Source organism: Ranitomeya imitator, chromosome 5 (genome assembly GCF_032444005.1).
Source record: "Ranitomeya imitator isolate aRanImi1 chromosome 5, aRanImi1.pri, whole genome shotgun sequence".
NCBI classification, from domain to species: Eukaryota; Metazoa; Chordata; class Amphibia; order Anura; family Dendrobatidae; genus Ranitomeya; species Ranitomeya imitator.
In genome coordinates, this window is record NC_091286.1 from 710,571,934 (window position 1) to 710,596,925 (window position 24,992).

At 47.2% G+C, this 24,992-nt stretch overlaps 1 protein-coding gene across 1 annotated transcript in view; it reads left to right on the plus strand.

The window, feature by feature from the left end:
* Positions 1-24,992, plus strand: part of LOC138637972 (zinc finger protein 665-like) — an 85,602-nt gene that overhangs the window by 32,995 nt on the left and 27,615 nt on the right. The window contains exons 3-4 of the mRNA XM_069726894.1: positions 5,494-5,670; positions 24,712-24,903. Coding sequence (XP_069582995.1) covers positions 5,494-5,670; positions 24,712-24,903 — 369 coding nt within the window. The remainder of the gene's footprint in view (positions 1-5,493; positions 5,671-24,711; positions 24,904-24,992) is intronic.

Here is a 24,992-nt window from a genome sequence, read left to right on the forward strand (position 1 = left end):
TATAGCGCAGATCGCGCTCTTTTTCTTCAGCTGCGCTGTGGATTCGGCTGTTGGGCATGCGCAAACCACTATGCCACCAACGGAAAGATGAGCAAGATCTGGGGGAGAAACAGCGATGTCACCACGTCCATATGACCAGACCAGCGTGAGTGACAGCCCAAAACGGCGACTTTACAAAGGTATTTCGGCAGCATAGGTGGGGAATAAAGGCACAAAAAATACACTAATGTAAAGCACAGCTCTGCCCCTATTTAACACTATTTTTATCTCATCTTGAAAAAACGGGGTGACAGGTTCCCTTTAACGCTATTGCCGTGCGGGCCCGCGCCCTCACGTCAATAGTTAACAGCCGCCAGCCAATCTGAGGCTGGCAGCTGACGTCAGTCTCAGAGTGCACGCTTCAGCTGCGTGGAGAGAGCAGGAGCGCGGTCAGGTAAGCACTGAGTGAAAATTTGCATTACAATTGGGGATTTACCCCCCTGGCGCCTATACATTTAGCATATTGTGCATAGCATATGCACAGCACACAGGTGGCATAAGCGCAAAAGGCGCCTCCCCATCACCAGTCATTCAACCTGTCAGATGCTGCAACCTACATGGTCCGCTGTATCTAAGCGGTTAGACCGATGGAGTGCACCTGTGATGTTATGACACAGTGATGATTATGGGCAACCATATCATTCATTGTCATTAAGAAAAGTCACAGGTTTGGCATGTGGGGGTGACTAGACTAGCTCTAGCTACGCCTCTGCACCTGGCTCCATGAAGATGTTTGGACAAGCCAGGTTATGACCCTTCGGTCACCCGGCCTTGTACCTCAATGGACTGTCAGCATCCTAAGCTTATTGTTGCCTCCTCTCTGTGCGTGCTCTCAAGTCCCAGCTGCTGTTATCCCGGCGAGTCAGCAGAAAAGTGAGACTTTGTAATTTAGCACCATCTGGTGTATTTGCAGGAAATGTTCTATATGTTGTTGTTTGTTCGTGGTTCAATAAATTATTGCCACACTGTTTTACATTAATCCTCTATTGTCTGATTAATATGACCACTGTAAAAGGAGAGTGGGCATTCAATGGGATGAGCTTTGGTACATGCAGTTTCCAGCTAGTGGGTTAGAGCAGGAGTGTCAAACTGCATTCCTCGAGGGCCGCAAACCATGCGTGTTTTCAAGATTTCCTTAGCTTTGCACAAGGTGCTGGAATCATTATGTGTGTAGGTGATTAAATTATCACCTGTGCAGTACAAGGAAATCCTGAAAACATGACCTGGTTGCAGCCCTCGAGGATTGCAGTTTGACACCCCTGGGTTAGAGCACCTGCTGACACCCCTCCCCCCCCCCCCGTCTCCAAACTTTGGTGGCAGTGGTGGGATACTACTCAGCCCGGGCAAGCTGCAGGGAACTTGTGTTCTCAGACACCGTCCAGGGCTGCACAACCAGGGAGGTGTACTGACCGACCCAGCAGACCATTGATAAGGCATGCAGAACAGATTTTGGACGCCGTTGTGTCCATCCCCATCAACTCTGCCTTAGGAAGAGGACCAGAGTGGATGTATAACCGCAAACAAGAAACGGCAACTACTCAATCTACGTGTGTTTATTCGCAAGGAAGCCATGGAATATGCTCTTGTAGGTTAAATTGATATTTGTAAATTGCTGAATGGTTGTTATTTACCTCTTATTTCAGCTCCTACAGTTTAATGCACTGTTACCTTTCGAAAATGGGGATGCAGGGTCACTGAACAATGATGTTTGCTGATATGTTGATTACACATTATACCAGACCATGCAGTTTGTTGTCTTGCAAACATTGAAGGATAAACTAAATAATCAAACAATGTTAATTTACTCACCCCTTCATCTTGAACTGTGAATAATGACTTAAAAAACAGTTGTGAACTATAAAAAGGGGATATACCTCTTTAGCAAAATATATCCAAGAGAACCAGAGACTCTTTACAAAATCACAGTCAGGAACACTCTACAAGCAGCCAAGACATCATGGCTCCATCACGAGGGACACAGATTTGACATTCTACAGGATGCCATTCTACAGGATGCCAGCTTAAGGGACCATGGTCCCATCTGAATGAATACAGATCTGCTTCATTGACCATCACTGAACCCATGGATTTGTTTTGGAAAGCCAGGATTGGGACTCACCGGTCACCTGGGTCCATGGAGATGTTCAGAGAAGCCAGGTTGTGACACTCCGGTCACCTGGCCTTGTATCTCAATGCACTGGATGCTTTCTAATCTTGTCGTTACCTCCACTCTCTTCATGCAACAGGTGGGGGTAGTCTGACCTGTAAGCTCTGAAGTCACAGCTGCTCTTATCCCGGCAACTCAACGGAAGGGTGAGACTCTAATTTTGACCATCTTGGGGTATTTGCTGGGACTCTTCTTTATATATAGAATGTTCAATACATAGAAACGGGGTCAGCGGGTTCTCTGGTCCGCTAGCCTGAAATTGCATGGACTAGGGCTCATTAAGAAGAGTGAAAATTTCAGACTCTTGACCAACAGAAGAAAGAAGCACATAAATTCAAAAGTCAGCATATAGATAAGTTTATGCCTCATGGCTTACTGAAAATAGACGTCTGGATAATTAAGATAAAGTGCTGTGTTGTCACAGGGTCACTAGACTGAGGGCCCCCATAGTAACTCCGTGGTCTGCGCTATGGCAGTACGCCCCTTCCTGCAAGGGTCCCTCTCTAGGGCTCAATGCAGCTGCATTGGTGACATGTTCTCCTTTGAATTGTCATACACCGGCTGCATATTATACCCTAATGCATGCTTCTGTTCATGTCAGACCTAGTGGATATTGTTAGGCTCTAGTTGCCATCGCAGCCCTTTAGCACCTAACGATCATGGTGCAGGGATGAGTTGTGTTTGCCTCTAGCTTCTCTAACCATCTGGCAGATCTGGCATCTCTGGACCTAAACTGCAAGGATCTGAGTGACCTCAGTCGTTTCTGTAGTCATTTGTGTTTTTATAAAATGTTTCCATTCTTTTTAGTTTTTGTTAAAACCTTTGATATCCCAAACTACCTGCTTCGTGCCCCTAAATTCAGCCTAAAGAAAACAAATCTATCCAGCAATCGCTTTCATGGATCCATCCCCTCTCTGGAGTGCTCAGCTGGCAGAATCCAACTCCACCACAAGTAACAAAGTAATGTCTCCTCCTAACTCCTTCATGTAATTCATATAGACAAGGATGATGTGTTCCTCCCGTACAGTCCTGATATAAATATCACTAGCTATTGAACCCGTTCTACGCCCGGGTGGCGAGCATTTATATTGGTATATGGTCTCCATCATGTCATGTGCTGCTCCATCCTGCGTCCCCATCCTGTCATGTGCTGCTCCATCCTGCGTCCCCATCCTGTCATATGCTGCTCCATCCTGCGTCACCATCCTGTCATGTGCTGCTCCATCCTGCGTCCCCATCCTGTCATGTGCTGCTCCATCCTACATCCCCACCCTGTCATGTGCTGCTCCCATCCTGCGCCCCCGTTCTGTCGTGCTGCTCCCATCCTGCGCCTCCATTCTGTCATGTGCTGCTCCCATCCTGCGCCCCCGTTCTGTCATGTGCTGCTCCCATCCTGCGCCCCCGTTCTGTCATGTGCTGCTCCCATCCTGCGCCCCCGTTCTGTCATGTGCTGCTCCCATCCTGCGCCCCCGTTCTGTTATGTGCTGCTCCCATCCTGCGCCCCCGTTCTGCCATGTGCTGCTCCCATCCTGCGCCTCCATTCTGTCATTTGCTGCTCCCATCCTGTCATGTGCTGCTCCCATCCTGCGCCCCCGTTCTGTCATGTGCTGCTGCCATCCTGCACCCCCGTTCTGTCATGTGCTGCTCCCATCCTGTGCCCCCGTTCTGTCATGTGCTGCTCCAATCCTGCGGCACCGTTCTTTAATTTGCTGCTCCCATCCATATGCCCCATACGCTGCTCCATAAGATGCTCCATAGTATATGCCCCGTATCAGGTGGCGTAAGTAACAAATAGCTGTGGCATGAAGTGCCACAGCCTCATGCCACAGCAATTTGTTACTTGCGCCACCTGATTCCTTTCCGCCGCCATTTTCTTGGTCCTCCTGCTGGCGGAATCAGCGCCTGCGCAGTCCACGCTTTCCGGCGCCATTTTCTTGAAGACACTGAAAATGGCGCCGGAAAGCGCGGACTGCGCAGGCGCCGATTCTGGCAGCAGGACCAAGAAAATGGCGGCGGAAAGGAATCAGGTGGCGTAAATAAATTGCTATGGCATGAAGTGCCACAGCTTCATGCCACAGCAATTTGTTACTTACGCCATTCCTTTCCGCCCATTTTCTTCGTCCTCCTGCTGCCGGAATCTGCGCCTGCGCAGTCCGTGCTTTCCAGCGCCATTTTCTTGAACACACCTGCAGTGTGTCTTCAAGAAAATGGCGCCGGAAAGCGCGGACTGCGCAGGCGCCGATTTCGGCAGCAGGAATCGGCGCCTGCGCAGTCCGTGCTTTCCGGCACCATTTTCTTGAAGACACACTCCGGCTCCTCTGCCTGTGACTGGTAAGTCAGAGGCCGGCGCGCATTAAGCGCGTCATCGCGCCCTCTGAACTGTCACAGCAGAGGAACCGGGAGACGGAGCCGCACGCAGCACTGGAACGGGGAAAGGTGAATATACTTACCCTCCTGGCGGTCCCTGACTCTCCGGTGGAGATCGCGGTATGCGTTCAGTGCTTACGCATACCGCGATCTCCTGGGAGCGTCACTCTGTGGGGGCCAGACTGCGCCGGCGCTTGCGCAGTCTATAAAGGCTTCGGACAGAGTGACGCTCCCAGCGTTATATTATAGATATAGTCCTGACCTTCCGGTCCCTCAAGAAGATCTGTACATCTAATGTTCAGCCGTGTACATTGATCTTCCATGTCGGTCACTTTGTCGGTCTACAGAAAACTAAATTACTTTAGCAGAGAAGAAACTTGGTCTTCTACAAAAAGGATTCCTCATCAACACCCTTCATTCTCTTTCCTATTATTGATAGATCTTATTGATCGACCCCCAGTGACGAACCTCGAGATGACATTTTGGCAAATGACACCCATTGTTAGTATAGTTAATTGAATATCTTTTATAGAGATTCCGGTTATTCTCTGGGAAGTTACCAGATTTTATTTTTGATTGTACCTTGGTTTCTATATCAAGATGGATTCCATAGAAGAGTCTACTGTATCACTGTCTCCTGTATCTTTCTATCTTCCCCCTCACGGCTGTATCCAGCACACTGCTGACAGAGCGGCCCAGACAGCACCACCACCAAACCACTGGCAGCAGCTTTGTGTTGACTCTCGATCTCCAACTACCAGGGTCCTCGGACCTCCCAAACAGCAGGGAGTAATCCAGGTAGTCAGTGCCACATGAGCTCTCCTGCTGAGATGGACGGGCAGCTGCAGAGACCACACATAAAATGTCATGTTCTTATGTTTCCTTATGTGTAATATTCATCAACATCTCTCCATATACAGGATTACACCATAGAGAAGAAGACATCAGGTGACTATGTGACTCCCATCATCCATCTCCATGTATCCGGAAGAAGGAGCAGGAGTGAGAGCCCCATCACAGAAGCCCCACACTCCCCGATGCCTGAGAAGAAGGTCCTAGATCTCACCAACGAGATCACAGAGCTGCTGACTGGAGAGGTGACTGCTGGGAAATGCTACAGAAATACACTGGAGGATTCTGGGTGATGAGCGGAGACTGCTGGGAGATTATACAGTAATACAGTGGAGGATTCTGGGTGATGAGAGGAGACTGCTGGGAATTTCTATAGAAATACAGTGGAAGATTCTGGGTGGTGATGGTATACAGTTAGGTTCAGAATTATTTTGTCAGTGACACAAATTTCGACATTTATAAGATGCAGTTATATAATCAATCTGGGCTTACAGTGTTGACTCTCGGCTTTAATTTGATTGGATTCACATCCTAATTGGAGGAAGGGTTTAGGACTTATAGCTCTTTAGCATGTTATTTACTTCTTTTTCAAGGGCCCAAAAGTAATTGGACAATTATCTCAGAAGCTCTGTTACGCCCACAGGGTGTGACAAGGTAAAGTGGACTCACTAGACCACTGATGGTGCAGTGGCGGCTGTATACCCGATACTCAAAAGACAGGAGAGTAGATCTCATAAACCAAAAGATATTTATTAACAAAAAGGAAACAGGTGTCAGAGGGAGAGAACCTCTGGATCACAGCACTGTACCACGTAGTGGAGCACCGGGCAAGGTGTACCCCTATACAGGGATTCCCCCGTCACAACACCAGGTGGCCTGAATGCTACGAATCCAGGACCAGAGGACGACCCATACTGACAAACTAGCAACACAGTAGAATACTTGAGCCAGCTGGTGGGGACAATCCCAGAAGCTCCATGAAATCCAGCAAGGTAGTTTCCACTGGTAGCAGGGTCTGGAGGATTCCGTGAGGAGAGGCAAGACAACCTGGAGTGAGAACCGGAGAGACCAGAGAAGTCCAGAATGGGATTCACCAGAAGAGGACTCTGTGAATAGAGATATAAGTAAAGTGCAGAGCACAGCAGAGCGTGGCCTGAAGCTGCAGCAACAATCCAAAGAATGAACACATAGCCCAGGCACCTCCCTAAAGGGGAGGGTGCTTTTTATGCACAGAGCATCATAACACAGACCGCCCTAATAGCGAACAGGTGTCCTGCTGTTTCAAGTATGTGCAGGAAGCAGGGCGCGGCTCCTAAGAGCATTTCCAGGAGACCTGCCAAGAGGATGCAGGTTCTTAGCAGAGAAAGAAGCCGCAGATCGTCTGGAGCCACGGACAGGGTGAGTAAGGCTATGTGATAGGTGCCGGTCTCCCTGCACAGCGGAGACTGAATCTGCGGCTGAGGGCATGACAGTACCCCCCGCCTTACGCCCCCCCTTCTTCAAACCTGTCAGGAACCTTCTAAGAAGAACTGGGGCACTAATGTTCTCCACAGGCTCCCAGGATCTCTCCTCAGGACCGTATCCCTTACAGTCAACCAGAAAGAGGGACCTGCCCCCTCTTTTTTTGTTCATGGCCAGGATGTCCTTCACTTCATAAACGTCCTCGGAACCGACAGGAGGAGGAAAATTACCAGGATCCTGGGTGAAGCGGCTGAGGACAACTGGTTTCAGCAGGGATACATGGAAGGAGTTATGGATCCGTAAGGAGGCAGGCAATTTCAAACGATAGCACACATCGTTGACTCGGTGGAGTACTTCAAAAGGACCGATGAAACGAGGAGCCAGCTTATAAGAAGGGACTTTAAGTCGGATGTGCCTGGAAGACAGCCATACCTTATCTCCGGGATGGAAAGGTGGAGGATCCAGACGTCTCTTATCCGCATGTTCCTTGATTCGAACAGATGCCTGCTCCAGTGAGGTCCTCGTCTCGGTCCAGACTTTTGTGAAGTCCTTGGCCAGGGACTCAGCTGCTGGATTGCTGGAAGCAAGAGGCAGTGGAGTCGGGATCTTAGGATGCTGTCCATAAACAATAAAAAATGGGGAGTTAGAGGAGGACTCACCGACATGATTATTGTAGGAAAACTCAGCCCATGGCAGCAGGTCGGCCCAGTCGCTGTGGTGACCATTCACGAAGTGTCGCAGATAGTTGGTGAGGACTTGATTCACTCTCTCCACTTGGCCATTAGATTGTGGGTGATAGGCCGAGGAGAAGTCCAGAGTGACATCCAACAGTTTACAGAGGGACCGCCAAAATCGGGAAATGAATTGGACTCCTCTGTCGGAAACAATGTGGAGTGGAAGTCCGTGAAGCCGAAGGACATGCTGAATGAAGAGCTTTGCGAGTTTAGGAGCGGAAGGAAGACCAGACAGTGGCGTGAAATGTCCGATCTTGGAGAACCGGTCTACAACAACCCAGATTACTGTACAACTGGATGATGCTGGCAGATCTGTGAAGAAATCCATGGCAATGTGTTGCCAGGGAGCAGACGGAATCGGGAGAGGGAGGAGGTGACCGGCTGGCAGTTTCTTGGGTGTTTTATTACGAGCACAGGAGGAACAGGCTGCAACAAAGTTCAGAACATCTTGGCGCAAAGTGGACCACCAGTAGTGTCGAGAAATTAATTGTAACGTCTTCTTTTGACCAGCGTGTCCGGCAAGCTTAGAAGAATGACCCCAGTGTAAAACTCGCTTCTTGTCTCTTTCAGTTACAAGGGTCTTACCGGGAGGGAATTGCGACAGCCTGACTGGAGCCACCGTGATCATCTTGGACGGTTCAATGATATGCTGAAGCTCCTCTTCAAGGTCGTCAGACAAGAAGGACCTGGGAAGCGCATCGGCTTTGATATTCTTCTCTGCAGGACGGAAATGGAGAGAGAAATTGAACCGAGCAAAGAACAATGACCAACGAGCCTGGCGAGGATTGAGTCTTTGAGCAGACTGAAGATAGGACAGATTCTTATGATCAGTGTAAATGATGACTGGATGAACTGCGCCTTCAAGCAGATATCGCCATTCCTCTAAGGCTAGCTTAATTGCTAGTAACTCTCTATCACCAATTGATTAGTTACGTTCACAGGGTGTAAATGCCTTGGAGAAGAAACCACAGGTCACCATCTTACCAGTAGGCAGTTTTTGTGTGAGGACTGCTCCGGATCCGGATGACGAAGCGTCCTCTTCAAGGAAAAACTGTTTGTTGATCATAGGCCGATGAAGAGCTGGTGCGGTTGAGAAGGCTTGTTTGAGGGAGGCGAAAGCTGATTCGGCCTCAGGAGTCCAATCCCTTGGTTTGCCTCCTTTACAAGTCAGGGCAGTGAGTGGTCTTACCAGAGAGGAGAATTGTGGAATGAATTGCCGATAGTAGTTGGCGAATCCTAGGAACCGCTGAATGGCCTTGATTCCCTCAGGTTTTGGCCACTTTAACACGGCAGAAACCTTCTCTAGATCCATCTCGAGACCTGTATCGGAAATAATATAGCCAAGAAAGGGTAAAGACCTCCGTTCAAACAGACATTTCTCAAACTTCGCGTAGAGACGATTCTCCCTCCATCTTTGAAGAACGAGACGAACATTCCTCCTGTGAGTTGGTAAGTCGGGAGAAAACACCAGGATGTCATCCAGATACACCACCACACAAACATAGAGCAGGTCACGAAATACATCATTGACAAACTCCTAAAAAACGGCGGGAGCATTGCTTAACCCGAAAGGCATGACTAGATATTCGTAATGACCATCTCGCGTGTTGAAGGCGGTTTTCCACTCATCCCCGGATCGTATCCTGATGAGGTTGTAAGCCCCACGGAGATCCAACTTGGTGAAAATCCTGGAACCTTGAAGCCGATCAAAGAGCTCAGGAATTAAGGGAAGTGGGTATCTGTTCTTTACCGTTATTAGGTTGAGACCATGGTAGTCGATGCATGGGCGAAGAGACCCATCTTTCTTCTTGACGAAGAAGAACCCAGCTCCAGCTGGGGAGGAGGACTTCTGGATAAACCCTCGAGCCAAATTCTCATTGATGTAATCGGACATGGCTTGAGTCTCAGTAGGAGAAAGAGGGTAGATCCTACCTCGAGGCGGAGTAGATCCAGGGATAAGATCGATGGGGCAATCGTAAGGCCTGTGCGGTGGAAGTGTCTCGGCTTCCCTCTTGTTGAATACATCTGCGAAGGACCAGTAGGCAGACGGTAGCCCGGGTAAAGCTGCCGGAGGCCGTGGGGTAGAACCAGGCCGTACTGGTATGAGGCAGTGTTCGTGACAAGACTGACCCCATCGAAGGACATCTCCAGACCGCCAATCCAGAACAGGTTCGTGGAGGCGCAGCCACGGAAGACCTAGAAGGAATGGTGGAGAAAGATTCGGTAACACATAGAAGGTAATCTTTTCCCTGGTAGTGCTCCGATTTGAAGCTCCACCTCTTCGGTGATACCGATAATGGCATCTTTCAGGGGTCTACCATCTACGGAGATGATGCGCCAGGACCGCTGCAGTGGTACAATTGGAATCCCGAACTGCCTGGCCACAGCTTGCTGGATGAAATTTCCACCAGATCCAGAGTCCAGATAGGCCGTCTCAGAGAACCGCACCTTCCCTAAGATTACCTGTATGGATATGGTTAGCGGGAGAGAAGAGTCATTCTCACCTAGGGAGGTCTCCCTTACCTGTCCTAGGCGGAAGAGTTCTTCTGACCTCTCAGTTCCACTGCATTGACCGGAAGTGGAGCGTCCACCATAACGATATGGATTCCTAGTGGGAATTTCCTCCTGCTGATTCCTCTTCACCCTCACGCGGTGAAGCTCCATGGGCACATCCTTAAAGACCGGAGCAGGACACGGAAACCGAGGTTTCGGTGAAGAAGACGCTGGATGAGGAAATTGCTTCTCGAGAAGCCTCTCTCTGGAGTGCTGCTGAAGACGCATGTCAATCCGAATGGCGAGGGATATGAGATCATCCAGGGTCTCGGGTAGGTCCCTGCCTGCCAATTCGTCCTTGACTCTTCCAGACAACCCTCGCCGGAAGACTCCGACCAGGGGCTCATTGGTCCACTGGAGCTCCGAAGCCAAGGTATGGAAACGGATGGCATACTGACCGACAGAGAGAGAGCCCTGTTGCAAATCAAAGAGAGACTCCATGGCAGATGTGACACGACCAGGCTCATCAAATATCTTGCGGAACGTGTCCAAGAATACCTGCAGATCAGACACAATGGGATCATTCCGCTCCATTAGGGGGTTGAACCAAGCTAAAGCCTCTCCCTCCAGATGAGAGGCAAGGAAAGCCACCTTGGCCATGTCTGTGAAAATGCTGAGGCAAAAAACAAAAATGCAGCAAGCATAGGTTAAGAAATCCTCTGCACAACTTGGGGTCACCATAGTAACGAGGAGGCTTGCAGAGACGAGGAGGACAGTCTCTCATGGTGGGCTCAAGCGTAGGATGCTGTACCTTAGTTAACCGGTCATCCACAGAGGTTATGTAGTCCAACAAGCGGGCCTGCGTCTCATGTTGGCGATTGAATTCCAGACGGAGCTCTGCTAGCTGGGTCACGTTGGTGGACTCGGTAGCCTGTAGAGTAGATAAGCGGGTATCCAGAGTTTGCATGAAGGAAACTAGCTGATCCTGGCTTTGACAAAGCGCAGCTAGCTCTCTCTGGACTGAAAATCGGGTATCAGCGGAGTCCATGGCCTGGGCTAACTGTTACGCCCACAGGGTGTGACAAGGTAAAGTGGACTCACTAGACCACTGATGGTGCAGTGGTGGCTGTATACCCAATACTCAAAAGACAGGAGAGTAGATCTCATAAACCAAAAGATATTTATTAACAAAAAGGAAACAGGTGTCAGAGGGAGAGAACCACTGGATCACAGCACTGTACCACGTAGTGGAGCACCGGGCAAGGTGTACCCCTATACAGGGATTCCCCCGTCACAACACCAGGTGGCCTGAATGCTACGAATCCAGGACCAGAGGACGACCCATACTGACAAACTAGCAACACAGTAGAATACTTGAGCCAGCTGGTGGGGACAATCCCAGAAGCTCCATGAAATCCAGCAAGGTAGTTTCCACTGGTAGCAGGGTCTGGAGGATTCCGTGAGGAGAGGCAAGACAACCTGGAGTGAGAACCGGAGAGACCAGAGAAGTCCAGAATGGGATTCACCAGAAGAGGACTCTGTGAAAATAGAGATATAAGTAAAGTGCAGAGCAGAGCATGGCCTGAAGCTGCAGCAACAATCCAAAGAATGAACACATAGCCCAGGCACCTCCCTAAAGGGGAGGGTGCTTTTTATGCACAGAGCATCATAACACAGACCGCCCTAATAGCGAACAGGTGTCCTGCTGTTTCAAGTATGTGCAGGAAGCGGGGCGCGGCTCCTAAGAGCATTTCCAGGAGACCTGCCAAGAGGATGCAGGTTCTTAGCAGAGAAAGAAGCCGCAGATCGTCTGGAGTCACGGACAGGGTGAGTAAGGCTGTGTGATAGGTGCCGGTCTCCCTGCACAGCGGAGACCGAACCTGCGGCTGAGGGCATGACACTCTGTAATGGGCCGCATGGGATCTTACCTCGTTAATCCATCATCAGTTAAGCAGTTAAAAGGTCTGGAGCTGATTCCTTGTGTGGCATTTGCATTTGGATTCTGTTGCTGTGAATCTACAACATGAGGTCAAAAGAGGTCTTAACCCCTTTCATGACCTTGGGATTTTCCGTTTTTCCGTGTTTGTTTTTCGCTCCCCTCCTTCCCAGAGCCATAACTTTTTTATTTTTCCGTCAATATGGCCATGTGAGGGCTTATTTTTTGCTAAACAAGTTGTACTTTTGAACAACATCATTGGTTTTAGCATGTTGTGTACTAGAAAACGGGGAAAAAGAATTCCAAGTGTGGTGAAATTGCAAAAAAAAGTGCAATCCCACACTTGTTTTTTGTTTGGCTTTTTTTCTGGGTTCACTTAATGCTAAAGCTGACCTGACATTCTGATTCTCCAGGTCAGTACGAGTTCATAGACACCTAACATGACTAGGTTATTTTTTATCTAAGTGGTAAAAAAAATTCCAAACTTTGCTAAAAAAAAAAAAAAATGGTGCCATATTCCGATACTTGTAGCGTCTCCATTTTTCATGATCTGGGGTTGGGTGAGGGCTTAGTTTTTGTGGGCCGAGCTGGCATTTTTAATGATACCATTTCGGTGCAGATACGTTCTTTTGATCTCCTGTTATTGCATTTTAATGCAATGTTGCGGCGACCAAAAAAACATAATTCTGGCGTTTCAAATTTTTTTCTCGCTACGCTGTTTAGCGATCAGGTTAATGTTTTTTTTTTTATCGATCGGACGATTCTGAACGCGCCGATACCAAATATGTGTAGGTTTGATTTTTTTTTTTTTTTTTTATTGATTTATTTTTAATGGGGTGAAAGGGGGGCGATTTAAACTTTTATATTTTTTTTTATTTTTTTTCACTTTTTTTTAACTTTTGCCATGCTTCAATAGCAATCCATAGGAGGCTAGAAGTTGGCACAACTCGATTGCCTCTGCTACATAGCAGCGATCATCAGATCTCTGCTATGCAGCAGAAATGCAGGTGTGCTATGAGAGCCGACCACAGGGTGTCTGCTGTCTGCCTTTGACAGCGGCATTTAACTAGTTAATAGCAGTGGGTGAATCGTGATTTCACCTGCCGCTATTGCGGGCAAATGTCAGCTGTACAAAACAGCTGACATGTCCCGGCTCCGGCGGTGAGCCCGCATCAAAGCGGGGGTTCTGACCTCAGACGTACTATCCCATCCGAGGTCAGAAAGGGGTTAATGGAAGTGAAGCAGACCATCATTAGGCTGAAGAAAAAAAACATCTTACATAGTTACATAGTTACATAGTTATTAAGGTTGAAGGAAGACTATATGTCCATCTAGTTCAACCCATAGCCTAACCTAACATGTTGATCCAGAGGAAGGCAAAAAAACCCCATGTGCAAAGAGTAAGCTCCACATTGGGGAAAAAAATTCCTTCCCGACTCCACATACGGCAATCAGACTAGTTCCCTGGATCAACGCCCTATCAAGGAATCTAGTGTATATACCCTGTAACATTATACTTTTCCAGAAAGGTATCCAGTCCCCTCTTAAATTTAAGTAATGAATCCCTCATTACAACATCATACGGCAGAGAGTTCCATAGTCTCACTGCTCTTACAGTAAAGAATCCGCATCTGTTATTATGCCTAAACCTTCTTTCCTCCAGACGCAGAGGATGCCCCCTTGTCCCTGTTTCAGGTCTATGATTAAAAAGATCATCAGAAAGGTCTTTGTACTGTCCCCTCATATATTTATACATTAAAATAAGATCACCCCTTAGTCTTCGTTTTTCCAAACTAAATAGCCCCAAGTGTAATAACCTATCTTGGTATTGCAGACCCCCCAGTCCTCTAATAACCTTGGTCGCTCTTCTCTTCACCCGCTCCAGTTCAGCTATGTCTTTCTTAAACACCGGAGACCAGAACTGTGCACAGTATTCTAAGTGTGGTCGAACTAGTGACTTGTATAGAGGTAAAATTATGTTCTCCTCATGAGCATCTATGCCTCTTTTAATGCATCCCATTATTTTATTTGCCTTTGTAGCAGCTGCCTGACACTGGCCACTGAATATGAGTTTGTCATCCACCCATACACCCAGGTCTTTTTCATTGACGGTTTTGCCCAGAGTTTTAGAATTAAGCACATAATTATACATCTTATTACTTCTACCCAAGTGCATGACCTTACATTTATCCCCATTAAAGCTCATTTGTCATTTATCAGCCCAAGCTTCTAGTTTACATAAATCATCCTGTAATATAAAATTGTCCTCCTCTGTATTGATTACCCTGCAGAGTTTAGTGTCATCTGCAAATATTGAAATTCTACTCTGAATGCCCCCTACAAGGTCATTAATAAATATGTTAAAAAGAAGAGGGCCCAATACTGACCCCTGTGGTACCCCACTGCTAACCGCTACCCAGTCCGAGTGTGCTCCATTAATAACCACCCTTTGTTTCCTATCCCTGAGCCAGCTCTTAACCCACTTACACATATTTTCCCCTATCCCCATTATTCTCATTTTATGTATCAACCTTTTGTGTGGCACCGTATCAAAAGCTTTTGAAAAGTCTATATACACTACATCCACTGGGTTCCCTTGGTCCAATCCGGAACTTACCTCTTCATAGAAGCTGATCAGATTAGTCTGACATGAACGGTCCCTAGTAAACCCGTGCTGATACTGGGTCATGAGGTTATTCCTCTTCAGATACTCCAGTATAGCATCCCTTAGAATGCCCTCCAGTATTTTACCCACAGTAGAGGTTAAGCTTACTGGCCTATAATTTCCGAGTTCAGTTTTTGTTCCCTTTTTGAATATTGGCACCACATTTGCTATACGCCAGTCCTGTGGCACAGACCCTGTTATTATGGAGTCTTTAAAGATTAAAAATAATGGTCTATCAATGACTGTACTTAATTCCTGCAGTACTCGAGGGTGTATCCCATCCGGGCCCGGAGATTTGTCAATTTTAGTGATTTTTAGACGCCGCCGCACTTCCTGCTGGGTTAAGCAGGTGACATTTAATTGGGAATTTTTATCACTAGACATTTTGTCTGCCATGGGATTTTCTTGTGTAAATACTGATGAAAAAAAGTCATTTAGCATATTGGCTTTTTCCTCATCCTCATCCACCATCTCACCCAGACTATTTTTAAGGGGGCCAACACTATAATTTTTTAGTTTCTTACTATTTATGTAGTTAAAGAATATTTTAGGATTATTTTTACTCTCTCTGGCAATGAGTCTCTCTGTCTCAATCTTTGCTGCCTTGATTTGCTTTTTACAGAATTTATTTAATTTTCTGTATTTATTTAATGCCTCATCACTACCTACTTCCTTTAATTCTCTAAATGCTTTCTTTTTGTCACTTATTGCGCCCCTTACAGCTCTATTTAGCCATATTGGTTTCTTCCTATTTCTAGTATGTTTATTCCCATACGGTATATACTGTGCAGAGGTCCTATCCAGGATGCTAATAAACGTCTCCCATTTTCTTTGTGTATTTTTGTGTCTCAGGATATCGTCCCAGGTAATTGCACCAAGATCCTCTCTCATCCGTTGGAAATTTGCCCTCCTGAAGTTTAGTGTCCTTGTAACCCCTCTACTACACATCTTTTTAAAGGATACTTGAAAACTTATTATTTTGTGATCGCTATTTCCCAAGTGACCCCCAACCCTTATATTTGATATGCGGTCTGGCCTGTTGGTTAATATTAGGTCTAGCAGTGCCCCCCTTCTTGTTGGGTCCTGAACCAGTTGTGAAAGGTAATTGTCTCTCATAATTGTCAAAAACTGATTACCTTTGCTGGAACTGCAGGTTTCTGTTCCCCAATCTATTTCAGGGTAGTTGAAGTCCCCCATAATAATGACTTCTCCTTGAGTCGCAGCTTCATCTATTTGCTTTACGAGGATATTCTCCATTGCTTCCATTATTTTTGGAGATTTATAACAAACCCCTATCAGTAATTTATTATTTTTTCCCCCTCCCCTTATCTCCACCCACAGGGATTCTACATTTTCATTAAATTCACCTATATTATCGCGCAGGATGGGTTTTAAGGATGATTTTACATATAGACACACCTCTCCCCCTCGCTTATCTGTACGGTCATTTCTGAACAGGCTATAGCCCTGCAAGTTAACAGCCCAGTCATGGCTCTCATCCAGCCACGTTTCAGATATCCCCACCATGTCATAATTATGCTCCAACAACATTAGTTCTAATTCGTCCATTTTGTTGGCGAGGCTTCTGGCATTAGTATACATGCACTTTATGTTCCTCTCTGTACTTCTATTTCTTAAATTATTAACTGTTCTAACCCCAACCCCCATGCCACCGCCACCCCCAACTTCCTTATTTGTGCCCAGGTCTCTGTCTGCACTATCTTTCCCTCCTATAAAATGAATACCCTCCCCCCCAATTCCTAGTTTAAACACTCCTCCAACCTTCTAGCCATTCTCTCCCCCAGCACAGCTGCACCCTCCCCATTGAGGTGCAGCCCGTCCCTAGCGTAGAGCCTGTAGCCAACTGAGAAGTCGGCCCAGTTCTGCAGGAACCCAAACCCCTCTTTCCTACACCAATTCTTGAGCCACTTATTAACCTCCCTAATCTCCCGTTGCCTCTCTGGCGTGGCACGTGGTACCGGCAGTATTTCGGAGAATACCACGTTGGAGGTCCTTGCTTTCAGCTTGCAGCCTAATTCCCTGAAATCATCTTTAAGGACCTTCCACCTACCTCTAACTTTGTCATTAGTGCCAATGTGCACCATGACCGCTGGGTCCTCACCAGCCCCTCCCAATAATCTGTCCACCCGATCAGCGATGTGTCGGACTCGAGCGCCGGGTAGGCAGCACACCGTTCGACGATCCCTGTCTTTGTGACAGATTGCCCTATCTGTTCCCCTAATAATTGAGTCGCCCACTACCAGCACCTGTCTGGCCTGCCCTGCTCTCCTATGTCCCTCCTTACTGGAGCAGTCACTCCTCCGGCTTTCAGAGGACATGCCTGGCTGCAGCAGTGCTACACCTGTACTGGCACCCCCCTCATCTGCCAACTTAGCAAACTTATTGGGGTGTTCCAGATCAGGACTAGCCTCCCTGGCACTCTTCCCTCTACCCCGCTTCCTAACTGTCACCCAGCTTGCTACTTCATTGTCCTGCAGCTCCATCCCACCATCACCCCCCTCATCTGTCCCATTGAGCGTCTGCTCCGTGAGCAGAAGACTCCTCTCCATATTGTCTATGGATCTCAGTGTTGCCAGCTGCACATTTAGAGTCAGAATCTGGGTTTCCAAATGCACAACGTGCTCACATCTCGCACAGCAGTATGCACCCTCGATCGGCTGCTCAAGGACTGCATACATGTGGCAAGATGTGCACTGGAGGCATTAACAAGAGTGGAGCACATTTCCTAATGGGGATTGCACCAGACATCTTAGAGCAGAAATGTTAGGAGCTGCCAATTCAGAAGCTTGTACATTCTGCAAAATAGAGCACACTGGAGAGCTCAGGGACTCAGACTTCAGGACGTCCACGGAAGACAACAGTGATGGATGATGGCAGAATCCTTCCCATGTTGAAGAAAAAATCATCTACAACAACCACCCAAGTGAAGAGCACTCTCTAAAAAAGTTGATCAATCCGTATCTAAAGGTACCTTCACACTAAACAACTTCACAACGATATCGCTAGCGATCCGTGATGTTGCAGCGTCCTGGCTAGCGATATCGTTGTGTTTGACACGCAGCAGCAATCAGGATCCTGCTGTGATGTCGTTGATCGCTGCAGAAAGTCCAAAACTTTATTTCGTCGCTGGACTTCCTGCTGACATCGCTGAATCGGCGTGTGTGACGCCGATTCAGCGATGTCTTCACTGGTAACCAGGGTAAACATCGGGTTACTAAGCGCAGGGCCGCGCTTAGTAACCCGATGTTTACCCTGGTTACCATCGTAAAAGTAAAAAAAACAAACACTACATACTTACCTTCCGCTGTCTGTCCCCGGTGCTGTGCTTCTCTGCACTCCTCCTGCATCCTGTGTCAGCGCCGGCCAGCCGGAAAGCAGAGCGGTGACGTCACTGCTCTGCTTTCCGGCCGCTGTGCTCACAGCCAGTGCAGGAAGCACGGCGCCGAGGACAGACAGCTGAAGGTTAGTATGTAGTGTTTGTTTTTTTTACTTTTACGATGGTAACCAGGGTAAACATCGGGTTACTAAGCGCGGCCCTGCGCTTAGTAACCCGATGTTTACCCTGGTTACCGGCATCGTTGGTCGCTGGAGAGCGGTCTGTGTGACAGCTCTCCAGCGACCAAACAGCGACGCTGCAGCGATCGACATCGTTGTCGGTATCGCTGCAGCGTCGCTGAGTGTGAAGGTACCTTAAGTCTGCCATAAAGATAAGACTTGGTCACCACATGGTGGAGGTGGTGTGATGGCGCGGGCATGCGTGGCTTCCAATGGCCCCGGGTCGCTACTGGTGATTGATGATGTGACTGAAGACAGAAGCAGCCGCATTAATTCTGTGTGTACAGGGAGATACTTTCAGCTGAGATTCAATCAACTGCAGCAAGGATGATGGGACGATGATTCACAGGACAGCTGGACAATGACACAAAACATCCTGCGAATGCAAAGAAGTAGAATATTCTCCAATGGCCGAGTCATTACCAGATCTCAACCAATTGCTGCAAAGCCTCACACAGGACGAGATCAGAGATGTCCACGGTCTCCAGACTTCAGGCCATCATTGCTGCAACGGATTCTCCACAAAGGATTAAACATGAACATTTCATTTATGGGAAATTTACTTTTCTAATTACTTTTGAGCCCCTGAAATGAGGAGGATTTGTAGAAAGATTGCTGCAATTCCCAAACGTTTCACAGGAGATTTTTTTCCTCCCCTTTAACCCCTTCCCGACCTTTGACGCATACGCTGCGTCATGAAAGTCGGTGCCATTCCGACCCATGACGCAGCATATGCGTCATGGAAAGATCGCGTCCCTGCAGATCGGGTGAAAGGGTTAACTCCCATTTCACCCGATCTGCAGGGACAGGGGGAGTGGTAGTTTAGCCCAGGGGGGGTGGCTTCACCCCCCCCGTGGCTACGATCGCTCTGATTGGCTGTTGAAAGTGAAACTGCCAATCAGAGCGATTTGTAATATTTCACCTAAAAAAATGGTGAAATATTACAATCCAGCCATGGCCGATGCTGCAATATCATCGGCCATGGCTGGACACACTAATGTGCACCCACTCCACTCCTCCGATCGCCCCCCCAGCCCCCCGATCTGCGGTCTGCTCCCCTCGGTCCTGTGCTCCGCTCCCCCGTCCTCCTGCCCGCTCCCCCCGTGCTCCAATCACACCCCCCGTGCTCCAATCAAACCCCCCCGCACTCCGATCCCCCCCCCTGCACAGCAATCCCCCCCCCGCACAGCGATCCCCCCCCCCGCACAGCGATCCACCCGCCCGCACAGCGATCCCCCACTCCGTGCTCCAATCCACCCCCCCGTGTTCCGGTCCACCCCCCCCGTGCTCCGACGCCCCCCCCCCCCCGTGCCCTGATCTCCCCCCCCTTATACTTACCTGGCCTCCCGGGGACCGTCCGTCTTCTTTCCTGGGCGCCGCCATCTTCCAAAATGGCGGGCGCATGTGCAGTGCGCCCGCCGAATCTGCCGGCCGGCAGATTCGTTCCAGAGTGAATTTTGATCACTGAGATATAACCTATCTCAGTGATCAAAATAAAAAAATAGTAAATGACCCCCCCCCCTTTGTCACCCCCATAGGTAGGGACAATAAAAAAAATATATATTTTTTTTTTCCACTAAGGTTGGGGTAAGAACTAGGGTTAGGGGTAGGGGTAGGGTTAGGGGTAGGGTTAGGGGTAGGGTTAGGGTTTCGGTATGTGCACACGTATTCTGTTCCTCTGCGGATTTTTCCGCTGCGGATTTGATAAATCCGCAGTGCTAAACCGCTACGGATTTATGGCGGATTTACCATGTTTTTTCTGCGCATTTCAATGCGGTTTTACAACAGCGATTTTCTATTTGAGCAGTTGTAAAACCGCTGCGGAATCCGCAGAAAGAAATGAGTACAGCGATTTTTGTTTCCCGTAGGTTTACATTGATCTGTAAACTCATGGGAAACTGCTGCGGATGCGCAGCGTTTTCCGCAGTGTGCACATACCTTTTAGAATTAGGCCATGTGCACATGGTGCGGATTGGCCGCTGCGGATCCGCAGCAGTATTCCATCAGGTTTACAGTACCATGTAAACATATGGAAAGCCAAATCCGCTGTGCCCATGGTGCGGAAAATACCGCGCGGGAACGCTGCGTTGTATTTTCCGCAGCATGTCAATTCTTTGTGCGGATTCCGCAGCGTTTTACACCTGTTCCTCAATAGGAATCCGCAGGTGAAATCCGGACAAAAAACACTGGAAATCCGCAGTAAATCCACAGGTAAAACGCAGTGCCTTTTACCCGCGGATTTTTCAAAAATGGTGCTGAAAAATCTCATACGAATCCGCAACGTTGGCACATAGCCTTAGGGCTAGGGTTGGGTTGGAATTAGGGTTGTGGTTAGGGTTAGGGGTGTGTTGGGGTTACGGGTGTGTTGGGGTTAGGGTTGTGATTAGGGTTACGGCTACAGTTGGGATAAGGGTTAGGGGTGTGTTGGAGTTAGAATTGAGGGGTTTCCACTGTTTAGGCACATCAGGGGGTCTCCAAACGCAACATGGCGCCACCATTAATTCCAGCCAATCTTGTATTCAAAAAGTCAAATGGTGCTCCCTCACTTCCGAGCCCCGACGTGCACCCAAACAGTGGTTTACCCCCACATATGGGGTACCAGCATACTCAGGACAAACTGCGCAACAATTACTGGGGTCCAATTTCTCCTGTTTCCCTTGTGAAAATAAAGAAATGCTTGCTAAAACATCATTTTTGAGGAAAGAAAAATGATTTTTTATTTTCACGGCTCTGCGTTGTAAACGTCTGTGAAGCACTTGGGGGTTCAAAGTGCTCACCACATATCTAGATAAGTTCCTTGGGGCGTCTAGTTTCTAAAATGGGGTCACTTGTGGGGGGTTTCTACTGTTTAGGCACACCAGGGGCTCTGCAAACGCAATGTGACGCCCGCAGACCATTCCATCAAAGTCTGCATTTCAAAACGTTACTACTTCAATTCCGAGCCCCGGCATGTGCCCAAACAGTAGTTTACCCCCACATATGGGGTATCACCGTACTCAGGAGAAACTGGACAACAACTTTTGGGGTCCAATTTCTCCTGTAACCCTTGGTAAAATAAAAAATTCTGGGCTAAATAATTATTTTTGAGGAAAGAAAACGTATTTATTATTTTCACGGCTCTGCATTATAAACTTCTATGAAGCACTTGGGGGTTCAAAGTGCTCACCACACATCTAGATAAGTTCCTTTCGGGGTCTATTTTCCAAAATGGGGTCACTTGTGGGGGGTTTCTACTGTTTAGGCACATCAGGGGCTCTGCAAACGCAACGTGACGCCCGCAGAGCATTCCATCAAAGTCTGCATTTCAAAACGTTACTACTTCAATTCCGAGCCCCGGCATGTGCCCAAACAGTAGTTTACCCCCACATATGGGGTATCACCGTACTCAGGAGAAACTGGACAACAAATATTGGGGTCAAATTTCTCCTGTTACCCTTTGTAAAATAAAAAATTGCAGGCTAAAAGATCATTTTTGAGAAAATAATTTTTTTTTTTTTATTTTCATGGCTCTGCGTTATAAACTTCTGTGAAGCACTTGGGGGTTCAAAGTCCTCACCACACATCTAGATTAGTTCCTTTGGGGGTCTAGTTTCCAAAATGGGGTCATTTCTGGGGGATCTCCAATGTTTAGGCACACAGGGGCTCTCCAAACGTGACATGGTGTCCGCTAATGATTGGAGCTAATTTTCCATTTAAAAAGCCAAATGGCGTGCCATCCCTTCCGAGCCCTGCCGTGCGCCCAAACAGTGGTTTACCCCCACATATGGGGTATCAGCGTACTCAGGACAAACTGGACAACAATATTTGGGGTCCAATTTCTCCTATTATCCTTGGCAAAATAGGAAATTCCAGGCTAAAAAATCATTTTTGAGGAAAGAAAAATTATTTTTTATTTTCATGGCTCTGCGTTATAAACTTCTGTGAAGCACCTGGGGGTTTAAAGTGCTCAATATGCATCTAGATAAGTTCCTTGGGGGGTCTAGTTTCCAAAATGGGGTCACTTGTGGGGGAGCTCCAATGCATAGGCACACAGGGGCTCTCCAAACGCGACATGGTGTCCGCTAACAATTGGAGCTAATTTTCCATTCAAAAAGTCAAATGGCGCGCCTTCCCTTCCGAGCCCTGCCGTGTGCCCAAACAGTGGTTTACCCCCACATATGAGGTATCGGCGTACTCGGGAGAAATTGCCCAACAAATTTTATGATCCATTTTATCCTACTGCCCATGTGAAAATGAAAAAATTGAGGCGAAAAGAATTTTTTTGTGAAAAAAAAGTACTTTTTCATTTTTACAGATCAATTTGTGAAGCACCTGAGGGTTTAAAGTGCTCACTAGGCATCTAAATAAGTTCCTTGGGGGGTCTAGTTTCCAAAATGGGGTCACTTGTGGGGGAGCGCCAATGTTTAGGCACACAGGAGCTCTCCAAACGCGACATGGTGTCCGCTAACGATGGAAATAATTTTTCATTCAAAAAGTCAAATGGCGCTCCTTCCCTTCCGAGCCTTACCATGTGCCCAAACAGTGGTTTACCCCCACATATGAGGTATCGGCGTACTCAGGAGAAACTGCCCAACAAATTTTAGGATCCATTTTATCCTGTTGCCCATGTGAAAATGAAAAAATTGAGGCTAAAAGAATTTTTTTGTGAAAAAAAAAGTACTTTTTCATTTTTACGGATCAATTTGTGAAGCACCTGGGGGTTCAAAGTGCTCACTATGCATCTAGATAAGTTCCTTGGGGCGTCTAGTTTCCAAAATGGGGTCACTTGTGGGGGAGCTCCAATTTTTAGGCACACGGGGGCTCTCCAAACGTGACATGGTGTCCGCTAAAGAGTGGAGCCAATTTTTGATTCAAAAAGTCAAATGGCGCTCCTTCCCTTCCAAGCCCTGCCGTGCGCCCAAACAGTGGTTTACCCCCACATATGAGGTATCAGCGTACTCAGGACAAATTGGACAACAACTTTCGTGGTTCAGTTTCTCCTTTTACCATTGGGAAAATAAAAAAATTGTTGCTAAAAAATAATTTTTGTGACTAAAAAGTTAAATGTTCATTTTTTCCTTCCATGTTGCTTCTGCTGCTGTGAAGCACCTGAAGGGTTAATAAACTTCTTGAATGTGGTTTTGAGCACCTTGAGGGGTGCAGTTTTTAGAATGGTGTCACTTTTGGGTATTTTCAGCCATATAGACCCCTCAAACTCACTTCAAATGTGAGGTGGTCCCTAAAAAAAATGGTTTTGTAAATTTTGTTGTAAAAATGACAAATCGCTGGTCAAATTTTAACCCTTATAACTTCCTAACAAAAAAAAATTTTGTTTCCAAAATTGTGCTGATGTAAAGTATACATGTGGGAAATGTTATTTATTAACTATTTTGTGTCACATATCTCTCTGGTTTAACAGAATAAAAATTCAAAATGTGAAAATTGCGAAATTTTCAAAATTTTCGCCAAATTTCCGTTTTTATCACAAATAAACGCAGAATTTATTGACCTAAATTTACCACTAACATGAAGCCCAATATGTCACGAAAAAACAATGTCAGAACCGCTAGGATCCGTTGAAGAGTTCCTGAGTTATTACCTCATAAAGGGACACTGGTCAGAATTGCAAAAAACGGCAAGGTCTTTAAGGTCAAAATAGGCTGGGTCATGAAGGGGTTAATTAAACCTGAAAGTCTTCAATTACATCTCAGTTGTTTAATTTTACATCCAAGCTAGCGACCTGCAGAGCTGAAATCACAAGGACGTGATGGTGCGTTCATGGCTTCTAATGGCACCGGGTCACTAGTGGTTATTGATGATGGAACTGAAGACAGAAGCAGCCGGATGATTTCTGTGTGTACAGGGAGATACTTTATGCTCAGATCCAACCAAATAGAGCAAGGAGGATAGGACGGCGCTTCACAGAACAGATAGACAATGACCCAAAACATCCTGCGAAAAAATGGAGATTTGTACAATGGCCGAGTCATCACCAGATCTCAGCCCAATCGAGCCGCATTTCACAGGCTGAAGACAAAACTGAAGAGAGAACGAGCCACAAACAATGGAGAACTGAAATCTCTGCAGGAAAGGAGGCAAAGCCTCGCAAAGTAGGAGACCAGCAATGGTGACGTCCATGGCCTCCAGACTTCAGGCCATCATTGCTGCAAAGGATTAAAGATGACCTTTTTATTTATAGGACAGTTAATTTGTCCAATTACTTTTGAGCCCCTGAAATGAGAAGGATTTGTAGAAAGATGGCTGCAATTCCTAAACTTTTCACAGGAGATTTTGGTTTTTCCCCTTTAATAAACCTGAGAGTCTTCACTTCCATTACATCTCAGTTGTTTCATTTTACATCCAAACTCGCGACCTGCAGAGCTGAAATCACGAGGATTCCTCTCTGGCCAATGATTTCTGCACCTAACTGTATGTTTGTCAGGTTCCTGTCAGGAGTCAGGATGCCGCTGTCTATTTCTCCATGGAGGAGTGGGAGTACATGGAAGGACAGAAGGGTCAGTACCAGGACGTCAGGATGAAAAATGACCCAACGAGGAGCGACCGGGACAAAAGCAACATGACTGCAAGAATATTACTCCTCGCCCTGGAGATAATCGACTTGTTAAAGGGAAAGGTGAGAGTCTCCCATGAGATCACTCTGATCTCTATTAATATAACAGGACTGAAAAGATGGATAGAATCTGTGGTGATCGGCGTCTGTCA